This window comes from Oreochromis niloticus, linkage group LG17 (genome assembly GCF_001858045.2).
Source record: "Oreochromis niloticus isolate F11D_XX linkage group LG17, O_niloticus_UMD_NMBU, whole genome shotgun sequence".
Lineage (NCBI taxonomy): Eukaryota > Metazoa > Chordata > Actinopteri > Cichliformes > Cichlidae > Oreochromis > Oreochromis niloticus.
The window spans coordinates 10,231,268-10,244,782 of NC_031981.2; the positions used below are offsets into that span (position 1 = coordinate 10,231,268).

The 13,515-nt window shown below is 43.9% G+C and overlaps 1 protein-coding gene across 14 annotated transcripts in view; it reads right to left on the bottom strand.

Annotated features, from left to right (window-relative positions):
* Positions 1-13,515, bottom strand: part of LOC100690550 (ELKS/Rab6-interacting/CAST family member 1) — a 154,858-nt gene that overhangs the window by 33,224 nt on the left and 108,119 nt on the right. For all 14 annotated transcript variants that reach the window (XR_003214533.1, XR_001224368.3, XR_001224370.3 and 11 more), the window contains one exon: positions 6,883-7,030. Coding sequence is in view for 10 of the 14 variants with exons in the window: in XM_025899631.1 (XP_025755416.1) it covers positions 6,883-7,030 (148 nt within the window). In the remaining 4 variants the exon portion in view is untranslated. The remainder of the gene's footprint in view (positions 1-6,882; positions 7,031-13,515) is intronic.

The window sequence follows — 13,515 nt, forward strand, 5'->3', positions numbered from 1 at the left end:
CTTCTGTTTGTTTCCTTCCTTCTGCTTGCAACATGTCCTCTTTCTCTCTTCTTGCTTTCCTGTCTCGTTCACTATCTCGAGTTCATTTAGTTTATTTTTTCCTACAGTTGTCCTCATTTTAATTGTCCTTGAAAGGTAGACTGATCCATAAAAAACCCAAACACTTTTTGAGTTGTTTGACAAGACCCGTTGGTACAAATGTTATAGCTTCTTAAAAAACAAACATGTATCTCTTTTGTTTCACTTTATTAAAGAAGAATCATTTAACAAGTTTGTTAACTTCACGGGGAAAAAAATGAACCTGACACAGAAGCCAAAAACTTCAGTTCCTTGAAGAGCCACTTGAGGCTGGCTCCAAAAGCAAGTCAATCCCAATAGATTGACTTTGGTACCTTAAATACTGATATTAAATGCTGCAGAAATAAACATGTTTACAGGTTGCTACAAAATGAATTTGGTCTTTACAGATAACCAAAAGTCTTTGTTCTTTTTTAGTCGCATCCTTTTACATTTTTAAGGCAGAAGACTCTGTATTATTAACAAAGTTGATTCTGACTGTATCATTCCAACATGGCAACTAGTGGACTCCTAGGAACAACCAAGTTAATTTAAGGCACTTAAGTAGATCAAATGAGCATATTTGTGCCTTTTGGCACATTATTATTTGCAATAATATGACAAATAGTATGAGTTACAGTGTGGTTAATTGTACAAACAGCCCCGTCCTATTACATTCGTACCTTACTTATTTACATTGATACTCATAAGCAAGTCTTTATGTCTATGTGAAGCAGCTTTCTAATTAATCTCAAAGTGCAGTGTTCTGCCGTCTCGTCCAATTGTGGTAATTTTGTTTCTAAAAGCTTTTAAAAATGACTATGGCCAAACTTCAAAAATTAAAGCTTCAAAAGTGAAGATTTTTATAAGTCTTTAGTAAAAATCTGTCTTTAAATGATGGAAAATCTTGAGAGCAACATGCAAGAGGAAAAAAAAAACATCCTAAAAATGAAGTTGATGCAAATCGGTGAGGTGGAAAGACAAAGAAGAAAGTATGGCTGAAGAAGTGTCCTCATTTTCCACTTTGGCCTTTCTTTACATTTCCCCTCTTTTGCTAACTGCCAGGAATGCTGACTTCAGCTCATTTGTTCTTGTGCCAACTCTCTTTCTCACTTAATCTAATCATCACACCATTATTTCACTCCTCCTCCCTCAAGCTTCTCTACGTCTTCTTCTCTCCCCTCTGCCTCTCCCCCACACATCCTTCATACAGCTCGGCCGTAACTCGCTAACAATCGAAAGAATGAGAAACAAATGAAAAAGGAGTGAAGTGAGGGGGTGGGGGGCTGCTGAGCCACGCTTGGAAGAAAATTATTTCATTACGATAACGCTCTGGGGAACATTACATGAGATTATTGTTTCGCCTTTCTCTCCGGTGGCAATAGAAGCGCCTTTGTAGATATCTGTGCAATTATCAACAATGAAAAGTTGCTGAGTCATGGTTTGACAAGAACTATTTCATCACGATAAGAAATTAGATTACTCTTAACCCATTTTATATCAAGAAAAGAAAATTGTTAATAAGTGGAAAAATACAAATGATAATGAATCGTGTTTGAGCTGAGTGCTGTGGAGATTATTTCATTGCAGTAAGTCTCGGCGGTGTTATAAATTTGATTAGATCCACATTTTTTCACTTGCCAGTAACACGGGAGGTCATCATAACTACAAACAAGAAGTGATGAAGAGTTTAGTGGGAAAACAGAGCATGAACACTATGAACTGTGATTCGGAAAAGAAGAACAGGGGCGTTATAGTATTAAAGATGTTTTTAGTTCACAAATAAAATGGAGATAATTTAATTTGCAAAACCAAAATAGGAAATCTAGAATGTCAGGACATGTGTTCTAAGAATGCAAATATGTTTTGTGTAAAAATAATTTATGTAAAGATTTAAAGATATTTATTTAAATATGTTTTGACCCTTTATGGACCACATTATGGATGTGGACAGATCTCATTCAGGTCTGCTGGAAATACAATATCATCACACGAAGAGCCAAAGTGTTAAAAATGTCCATATTACAGCCATAGAGGTGTGGACCGAGGCCCATAGCCACACATACATCCATAACCTGTAACTGTTAAACTTGTGTCTGTTACAAGGAGAGATCCTGCTAATTCCTCACCTCCACCCTCTTCTTTCTATTGTACCATTTCATAAAATATTACAAATATTATTTTTTCTTTGCTTTTGAAATTGAGTGTGTGGCACAGATGGAGTTCACAGAGAAACCAAGGACACAGCAAGATAATATGACAGTGACTTGTCAAGGTAGCCACACCAACTGCTTTTTCCTCCATTTGTTACAAGCTGGACCATAATTTACAAAATGAACACTATGGTGTGTTGGATAAGACCTCAAAATAGAAACTAAAGCCATAAATGATAAATGGAATGATTCATATACAACACCTTTTTACTCCAGCACCCAAAACATTTTATACTACATGTCTCATTCACACAAGCACTTTTTTCTTGTGTACTTCCTTTTCCTGCACTATGGGGTTCTGTATCTTGCCCAAGGATACTTTGTGACATAGACTGGAGCAACTAGGAATCAAACCAACAACCTTGCAATTAGCAGATGACCTGCTTTACCTTCTGATCTACAGCCATCCCAAATATTAAAAAAGTACATTAGAAAGGTATCTATGGAGGTCAGTCTATGGTATAAATGAGGTCACTACTGGCTTTGGAAAATCAAGATGGCGACAGCCATAAAATGCAAAGTAGAGCCTCCAAAGATGTGACGTTGAAACAAAGGTTGACTGCGTCTTTCATATACAGTCTATGCATTTAACACATAATATGTGTCAGGTAAAATCAGTTGTTAATATTTGGACTGCATAGTCCAGGATCCATGAATACCAGTGATTTGCTGTAAATTCATCAGACATTTACCATTGCATAGCGTTTCTCACACTGGCACAGGTGGATTTTGTGCTAGGCAGGCAAGACCAATCCAGTTGTATCATATATTTGGGTTGTCACATGCACTTACGGCAGGTATGTTGAGAAATGTTTAGGGCTTCAGCAGATGTGTGAAAACTGCTTTAGAGGGAAGAGGAAGGAGACTGTGGGATACACAGGAGAGTGAAGAGAGCTGAAGTTACCTTGATCTACAGCCTCCTGCAGCTGGGGGTCAAAGGTTAACATGCAGGAAAAGCTTTCAGGGACACAGGTGCGTTTTAACGTATGTAGTTTAAGCGCAACAAATACAAATCTTCTTTGCTTGTATTCACTGGTTTATTAGTCTGTTCTGACTAAATGTGCTTACAATCGCCACATCATTAGTACACAGCATTAATACATTGCAATGGATTAACTGAAATAGTTTCAATCTATAATAAATCTCATATTAGATACGGGAAGATCAATTCTACATGGCTGTTACTACTCTGCTCCACAAACAGCTCCATGGCACGAGAAATGTAATTCTCTGAATTTAACCTTCTCTGTAGTGGGGTCTGACAGCTCTGCGGCATAGGTTACTGTGCTGCGTGAACCCAAATTCAGACCAGACTGGAAACAGTATTTAAGCACTCCATCAAAAAACACCCCAACTCTGACCTGTGACTCACTGAAGAGTGGTGGTCGTCAAAAAACACATCAGAGAACTTCAAAAACTTTTTCAAACAACTTTTCTAACACACGCGTAAGTGAACCGCACTCATAAAACTGCAAAGCCAGGGTATAAAACCAAAGTTAGCTTGCTAACTGAAACACTACCTGCCACATGAGGCCTTATGACAACCAGAGTTTACTCTTCATCAAAAAACTTAGACTCAGTTTTAATTTTATGCTATCACTCTGCCTCTGTCCACTTGTCAGTTAATTTATAAGCATCTAAAAGTCGATCCGTGACACAAGAAAATGCTACATAAGCCTCAGCTTACTTGATAACATTGCAAACAGATGCATGCGTACACACAGGAATACTGAGGAAGTCTCCGCTGTGATCCATCACTGGAGACTGAACATTATGGCTCTACAGAGAGAATGGGAGCGAGAGAGAGAGTGAGAGACTTGGAGCTGTGCAAAACTTTACACACCCTTGCATGCACGCGCACACTCATAGCAGCAGACAGTTGAGTCTCTGTGTTGTCAGTAACCACCTTCGAGACCCTGAAGTGTCATAAATGACTTCAAATAGAACGCGGAGACGGAGACGAGATGGAGGGATGAGGAAGGAAAAAAGAGAGAGGGTGATGACTGTTACTCTGACTTCATTTGACAGTACTTTCTAACACCTTGCACTTCTCTCTTAAACATCTATTCAAACACTGTGGCGTGCAAATGTTGCTTTTCTTTTGCATAGCCAATGCTTGTCTTTTTGAAACCTCGGAGCTTCCATACATTAAGTCAACTTTTGGCAACACTGAACACGAAAGCCTTGTGATAGCACATCTATTCTAGTGGTCTTTATGACAAGTTAATCTGAATCATGGGATTTTAAAGTGAGTGTAAAGCTCTACGACCATTGATAGTTACATGTCGTGCAACTATCAAATTAAAAAAAACAAACTTTTAATGGTATTTCTGTAGGGTTCCTTTGTCTGGGATGTATTGGCAGTAATTGAGCAAAATATAAAGTGGAAAGCCTGGTTGGATAGTGCAACAGATAACAAAGGTCAAATGAAAAAAAAAAGTAAAATGTAGAAAAACCGAAATACGTGCAAAAAGAGGAGGGAAGGAAAAAAGTTAGAAAGGGATTCCTTGTACAGTAATTTTCCCATTTTTTCACACTTCCATGTATAATTTAACAGCTGAATTTTGTTAAGGTCAGTCCTGGGTTTGTTATTATGTATAATGTATGAAACGTAACACCTTTAGTATTTGAGTTCTTCCACAAAGCTGACAGCAAAGTTGGTGAAAACCAATCCCAAATGTACTTGACAGAAAACATCTGTTCAACTGTAATTATGAAAGGGCTTGTGAATGATGCTACAAGCCTGACAGTTAAGCCTGACAGTCTCTGCTTTTATTAGCTGCTAAAAATCAAGCTTTGGCTGTGATAGAAGTAGACCCATCTTGAGCATCATAACTCTGTGTTTGGGGTTATTTGCTACTAGCTTTGTGTTTTAGCAAGTTCCTTTGTCAATGTGAAGCATGTTTTCTATCGATCTGGACTCCACACTTTGTTGCCCCTGGTCTCTGCTCCTATTTGTGATATTCATGGACAGTATCTCATGACCTAGCCAGATTGAGTCGGGTGTCCATTATGGAAACCTCAGGATAGCATCCTTGCTTTTTGCAGACGATGTGGTTCTGTTGGTTTCACTGGCGCGTAATCTTCAGCATGCAACGGAGTGGTTTGCAGCTAAGTGTGAAACAGCCTGAATGAAAGACAGCACCTCTAAGTCTGAGGCCATGGTTCTTTGCCAGGAAGTGCTGGAGTGCTGGAGTGCTCTGACTCCCTTTGGTTTGAGGGAATAACTGTCCCAAGCGAAACCTTTGAAATATCAAGAATCTTATTTAGGAGTAACTGGGAGGTAGAACATGAGGTGGATTGTTGTGGCATGAAGGAACACTAGAACATTAGAAGGAGCAGTGGCTCTACTCTGAGCCCCTCCCTATCCCAAATCAGAGGCCAGCCACCGTTCGGAGAATGCACATTTCTGCCGCTTGTATCCATGATCTCGTTCTTTCGGTCACTACCCACAGCTCGTGACCACAGGTGATGGTAGGGATGTAGATCGACCGGTAAATTGAGAGCTTCGCTTTTACACTCAGCTCTCTCTTCACAACAGACCGGTACAGCGTCCGCATCACTGCAGCCGCAGCATGAATCCGTCTGTCGATCTCCCGCTCCCTTCTCCCATCACTCGTGAACAAGACCTCGAGATACTTAAACTAAACCAAATTTCAAAAAGTTTCATATACCAGCACATCTAAGTTCCAGTTAGGATCATGAATGGTGAATGGACTGATACTTACATATTGCCTTTCTACTAGTCTCATTCACCCAAATATACCCCAACCTTGCTTGGCAGAAGGATGGGTTATGGTTTATGGCTTACCATAAACAAAAGTTAAGGTGCATATTAATTTAATACTAAAAGTTATCTACATTTATTACTGTGACATTAAACCTAAGCTCCACTAAAAAGTATAGAGCACCTCATCGTATACTTCGTTGGTTAAGCAAGTTAATAAAAGTAATATCACATCCAGAGAAATGATGAGACATACAGAGGAGAGAACAGTAAAGAAGGAATCCACCAAACTCCCAGTAGGCTCATTCACTAAGGAGTTGGTTATTTCAAAAGACCCACGAGAACCTTAACTGCGTTATGGAGTGTGTGTGTGTGTATGTGTGGGAGTGTGTGTGTGTATGAATAGACCTCTGTGTGGAACCACAGAGGCATTTGGTCATGTTTATATCCTTGTTTTTGGCCTGAGGGAATGTGTACACATTGGTGTGAGCATTTGTGTGCTTGAACTTATTAACATCTAACCGTGCCAGTAAGGTGACATGCAAGGTTTTGTGTGTGTTAGTGTGCATGTGTCTGCGGACAGAGCATTTACATAAATACCAGTTGTCACCAGAACTCTGCTGAAGTTCAGAACTCTGTGTGTGCATGTGGTGAGAGTAGGAGTGGTAGGTTAATCCTAAATTTACCCTTTGTGGTTGGAGTGCTGCGGTTACATCTGGACTCAGTTTCTCTCTGCCAGTCTTGTTTTTCTTTGCTACTCTTGTCACTGTCACCTCACCTGTGTTCCCCCTGCTTTTATTTACATTTTTTTTCCAGATTTGGAACCTGCATTCCTCTCAAAAAGCTTTCCTGGTTTTTCCTTGGATGTCAGTGTTTGAGTCTTACCTGCTGTTTGAGCTGTTGAACCAGACTATCCTTCTCCCTCTTCAGAGCTGCGACCTCTTCCTGGGTTTTCTTCTTCTTGGACGAGGAGAGCTCCAGCAGGGCGATATTGGCGTCTTTCTCACTTATCGCTGCCAGGAGTGCCTCTTGCCTGCGCAGAGACCAATCATGATTAGTAAAGCATTCATTTTTATTAAAATTACATCAAAAGAAAGGAAAACGTTTGCTTCACACACATTCATAAAAGCATTTAATAATGCTCCTGAAATAATTTTTCACCAAGAATGTTTCAGCAGTAGTGCAGCTCCTCGTCTAGTCGTGGTGTAAACAACACTGAAAAGTTACAATGACATTACTTAAAGTTGAAACTATCTGTGGATAATCTAGTGTTGGACACAAGATGCCTCTTTGTGTCAACACAGTCTAAAACCCAGTCTTTTCCACCTTTTTCTGTTTGAATGTAGAATTTGCAGGGATAGATCACATTAAACTCTGAACCAGTACAACTATAACCAACTGCATGGTTGTAGACTAATTTGGGTAAGCAAGCCTTTAATTTTATGGTGAACCCATGATGTGTCAACCAGAAGAGCGCACTCATCTTAACCACACTTAAGCTCTATATTATGAAAAAACACGAAGACTCTCGATGGTGACTATGATGCAGAGTATGCAAACAAGAGTTTCCAGTATTGTTGCTTAGACTCACCAAATACCAGATGCTCATTAATGCAAATATCTAATCAACCAATCTTATGACAGCAACTCTGTGCATTTAGGCATGTAGACACGTCGGCATGACCTGCTGTTCAAACCAACCATCAGAATGGGGAATGAAGGTGATCTAAGTGACTTTGCATGGTTGTTTGTGCTAGACGGGCTGACATGAGAAACTGCTTAACTACTGGGATTTTCCTGCACAGGGTTTACTTAAGAATGTTCAAGAGAAGATAAAATATTCAGCGAGCAGTGGTTCTCTGTTCAAAAATGCCAGAGGAGAATGGCCAGACCTCTTCAATCAGGAAATCAAATAACCACTTGTTGCAATCAAGGTATGTTGAAGAGCATCAACACATCGAAGCTTAAAGCAGATGGCAGGGTTCATACACATTTTTCAGAGTCAAATTCAAGCACTTTTTAAGCACTTTCAAGGTCCATTTTCAAGCTTTTCCAACACATTACCAAAAAAAGAAAAAAAAAAAGAAAGAAAAAAAAAAAAGAATGCATGCTTCACTTTGCATCACCTCAGTAAGACCATGTAAAAATAAAACAAATCATCTCAGGTCGACCTAAATGTCCTTTGTTCCCCTTTTGTTAAAACAGAGAAAAATTCACCACACAAAAATACTGAAAAAGGAAATTGTTGCCTTATATGCATATAGTGTACAAACTCATGTCAGGGCTCTGTGTGCGGGCAGGCGGAGAGGAGGATCCAAACGCAGGACTCTGACACTGAATTGTAACTTAAAACCTCAGCTTTATTGCTGGCATGAAAACAAAACATAAACTGAGCAAAGGTACTGAAATACTGAATACTGAAATACTGAATACTGAATACTGAAATACTGAAACACTGACACAGAAACACACAGGCAACATCTGAGGGTACGACGCGACACCGAGCGGGGGCAAACACAGGGCTTATATACACAGGGAAGTAATCAGGGAATGGACAACAGAAGGGAGACACAGCTGGGAGAAATCAGGGCTGACGAGACAGGGGGAACAAAGCTGCACACACTAACATGAGGCACACTCCTTCAAAACAAAACAGGAAACCATAAACCACTAAACAAGGACGCAGACTGAGAGGCAGAATATAACACATAAAACTCAAACAATTCATGAAACCATAATTCCTAAAACATGAAACTCTAATAACAATCATCATCATAATCACAACAAGAGATGAGAAAAACAATCCAAAACACCAAGATAACTGAAACACAAAGTACCAGAGAAACAAAGAGTAATCCATCATTCAAAATATAAACCAAAGCATAATAAACTCAAAATACTGGGTCCAACGGACCCAGAACCGTGACAGTACCCCCCCTCTAAGGGCTGGCTCCCGACAGCCACAAACAAAAGAACAGAACGAAACAAGAGCACCAAACCAGGGCGGGCGGAGGGGGTCCAGGATGGAGGGACAGAAACCAAACAAAAAACAAGGAGCACAAGAGTCCAAACAGTCCAAACAACACAAGAAAACAGTTCAAGAACACCAGAAAACACATCAAAAAACGAAACCAAACCAGAGCTCAATAAGAGTCCATGAGAAGCTCAGGGGGTCGACCCGGACGTCGGCCATACAGAAGCCAAAACAGGTCAGGGGGCCGGCCATGCACACAGCAACGGCGGCGACGGGCAAACAGTTCTGGAGGCCGACCGTGCACACGGCAGCGGCGGCGACGGGCAAACAGTTCTGGGGGCCGACCGTGCACACGGCAGCGGCGGCGACGGGCAAACAGTTCTGGAGGCCGACCGTGCGCACGGCAGCGGCGACGATGAAACGAATCAGGAGGCCGACCACTTGGAAGGTAGTGGCGGCCACTGAGCAGGTCCGGAGGTCGGCCGCGATGCCAGCGGCGGCGACGAACCATGTCCGGAGGTCGTCCTCGACGGCCATGATGCAACCTTAGAGGCCTGGAAAGCGGCCGGCAGAGGCGAGGCGGAACAGGACGAGCGGGGTCCCATGGCGGTGTGGCAACCGCAGGGCCAGACGATGGTGGAGCAGAACCCGGGCCAGGCGTGGACGAAGACACAGAACCCGGGCCGGGCGTGGACGAAGGCGGAGCAGAGGCCGGGCCGGGCGTGGACGAAGGCGGAGCAGAGGCCGGGCCGGGCGTGGACGAAGGCGGAGCAGAGGCCGGGCCGGGCGTGGACGAAGGCGGAGCAGAGGCCGGGCCGGGCGTGGACGAAGGCGGAGCAGAGGCCGGGCCGGGCGTGGACGAAGGCGGAGCAGAGGCCGGGCCGGGCGTGGACGAAGGCGGAGCAGAGGCCGGGCCGGGCGTGGACGAAGGCGGAGCAGAAGCCGGGCCGGGCGTGGACGAAGACGGAGCAGAAGCAGGCGTAGCAGAAGCAGAGGCTGAAGCTGGACCAGGCGTAGCAGAAGCAGAGGCTGAAGCTGGACCAGGCGTAGGCGGAGCGGCTGCGGAACCTGAGGGCAGCGAGACGGCTGCGGAACCTGAGGGCAGCGAGACGGCTGCGGAACCTGAGGGCAGCGAGACGGCTGCGGAACCTGAGGGCAGCGAGACGGCTGCGGAACCTGAGGGCAGCGAGACGGCTGCGGAACCTGAGGGCAGCGAGACGGCTGCGGCAGTGGATGGAGATGCGGCTGCAGGCGGCGATGATGATGATGCGGCTGCAGGCGGCGATGATGATGATGCGGCTGCAGGCGGCGATGATGATGATGCGGCTGCAGGCGGCGATGATGATGATGCGGCTGCAGGCGGCGATGATGATGATGCGGCTGCAGGCGGCGATGATGATGATGCGGCTGCAGGCGGCGATGATGATGATGTGGGTGGCGGCTGAACAGCCCTCCCTGGACTGCCAGCAGATGGGAGGATGTGCTGTCTGGGTCCTCCAGGACCCTCAGCTAAAGAGGTGTGGTACTGGGTGGGCTCCTCGGACCCACCAGCAGACGTGACATAAGGCTGGACGGGCGACTCGGGCCCTCCAGCTGACGACACTTGAAGCTGGGCGGGCGACTCCGGCCCTCCAGCTGACGACACTTGAAGCTGGACGGGCGACTCCGGCCCTCCAGCTGACGACACTTGAAGCTGGCTGGGTTCTCCCGAACCCCCAGCTGACAACACTTGAGGCTGGACGGGCTCCTCGGGCCCTCCAGCTGACAACACTTGAGGCTGGACGGGCTCCTCGGGCCCTCCAGCTGACGACACTTGGGGCTGGCTGGGTTCTCCCGAACCCCCAGCTAACGACACTTGAGGCTGGACGGGCTCCTCGGGCCCTCCAGCTGACGACACTTGGGGCTGGACGGGCTCCTCGGGCCCCCCAGCTGACGAGACATGAGGCTGGACGGGCTCCTCGGGCCCTCCAGCTGGAGCAGATGCAGGGCCAGAGGCAATTGGGACCCCTGGCTGAGGGTGTAGATGAGTGGCTGACCGAGCAGTTGACAAAGCTAATGATTCCTCCACTAACTGAGCTACTGACTGGGTTATGGACTGTAACAGAGTTTGTAGTAAGTCTGATTTTGGAAATGACTGAGCTATGGGTGGCGGAGCTGAATGTGGTGGAGGTGGAGACCGAGCTACGGGTGACTGAATTTGAGATGAAAACGGTGTCGGAAGGTGGAGACCGAGCTACAGGTGGCTGCTGAGCAGGGAACACTGGACACTGAGCTACAGGTGGCTGCTGAGCAGGGAACACTGGACACTGAGCTACAGGTGGCTGCTGAGCAGGGAACACTGGACACTGAGCTACAGGTGGCTGCTGAGCAGGGAACACTGGACACTGAGCTACAGGTGGCTGCTGAGCAGGGAACACCGGACACTGAGCTACAGGTGGCTGCTGAGCAGGGAACACTGGACACTGAGCTACAGGTGGCTGCTGATCAGCTAGCTGAGCTGAAGGTGTGGAAATGAAAGCTACACCAGTCCGTACTACAGGAGAGAATGTAAGTGTGGTTGGGTGATGATGGTGAGGGTTGCATTTCTTCTTTAAGGGCGGATCAAACGATTTGGCGATAAACCTTGGCAAAAAATGCTGATGTTGTTGAGAGCACCAAGTGGCGAGGGCCTCCAGGAGAACAACTGAATCCTTTTTCCCTGGGCCGCCCATGCCAAACAGTTCGAAATTTAGCCTCGCTCTTAGAGCTGTTATTATGTGTTTGAGTCCATTTATGTGCGGAAAACTGATAGTCGAGGCAGTGGACGACAAAAAATTATCAAAAAATACTACCTCCAACAGCCTCTTCTCGGGGCTCGCTGCATGGGCTATCCTCCAACAGTAATCCCATAGGTGCGCGAGATTCTCTCCCTTGGAGGCAAAATGTGAGTCCGCTGGATCCATACTGGTCGCGTCGTTCTGTCAGGGCTCTGTGTGCGGGCAGGCGGAGAGGAGGATCCAAACGCAGGACTCTGACACTGAATTGTAACTTAAAACCTCAGCTTTATTGCTGGCATGAAAACAAAACATAAACTGAGCAAAGGTACTGAAATACTGAATACTGAAATACTGAATACTGAATACTGAAATACTGAAACACTGACACAGAAACACACAGGCAACATCTGAGGGTACGACGCGACACCGAGCGGGGGCAAACACAGGGCTTATATACACAGGGAAGTAATCAGGGAATGGACAACAGAAGGGAGACACAGCTGGGAGAAATCAGGGCTGACGAGACAGGGGGAACAAAGCTGCACACACTAACATGAGGCACACTCCTTCAAAACAAAACAGGAAACCATAAACCACTAAACAAGGACGCAGACTGAGAGGCAGAATATAACACATAAAACTCAAACAATTCATGAAACCATAATTCCTAAAACATGAAACTCTAATAACAATCATCATCATAATCACAACAAGAGATGAGAAAAACAATCCAAAACACCAAGATAACTGAAACACAAAGTACCAGAGAAACAAAGAGTAATCCATCATTCAAAATATAAACCAAAGCATAATAAACTCAAAATACTGGGTCCAACGGACCCAGAACCGTGACAACTCAAAACACACATTTCTCTTAAAAAATTAAAATGCCCAAATGTAAACAAATCAACTTGTTAGACATATTCATCTCCACTTGAAAAAAAAACAACAACAACCCCACAAAACAAGAAAACTTCACCAAACACCACAATAATACACAGCAAGGCCAAATTAATAAATCCTTTATTTCCTGTGTGACACAAAAATAGGAGACAGATGTTTGTTTTTTTAACTAGTTAAAAACCCACGCCCAGAAAAATGGGGGCTAAATGGAGGAGATCACGTTTAAACAGTTATATCACAAGGTCAGAAATATAAAGTGCCGACATGAGTAGTGTCAGAGGTAATATCCATATTTTGATATATGATTTAAATGTGAACCAAAGCATATTTTCAAAGGTGTAATATGCTATAAAATACTTCTAAAAATTAGGTGAAGGAAAGAAAAATGTGATTTTTTTACATGTTTGAGTCACAGTAACTTTGACATAGTAACATCTGCAGTAATATTCTGATGACATCTCACAAGTGTTAGTCTTGTAACAAAATAAAGCTGTTTACACAGAGTTTGTAATTGGAGAGAAATACTCCATTTATTTTGGTCATTTCATTTTCAAGCAGCAAGCTCACCCTTTTTGTTATACCCTTTAGATGAATAGAGTTTAATTAAATACATACTCTTTAAATAATGTTCCCTTTTATAAAAAGTAGGATAACAAAAAAATAAAACATTTATTATAGCTCTATTACGTAGGAAAAAACCTGTCTTGTTGTCTGTTATATAATATTAGGGATGCTCGTGACAATTAATTTCTTGATCGACTGGACTAACCAACTAGTCTAAACCTCAGAAACACTGAAATTTAAGTTAAGTTTGAAAACTGTTTAAAAAAAAATACCCCATTCCAAAATGCCTTGTGACAATCTCATTGGCTAACGGAGCGATGA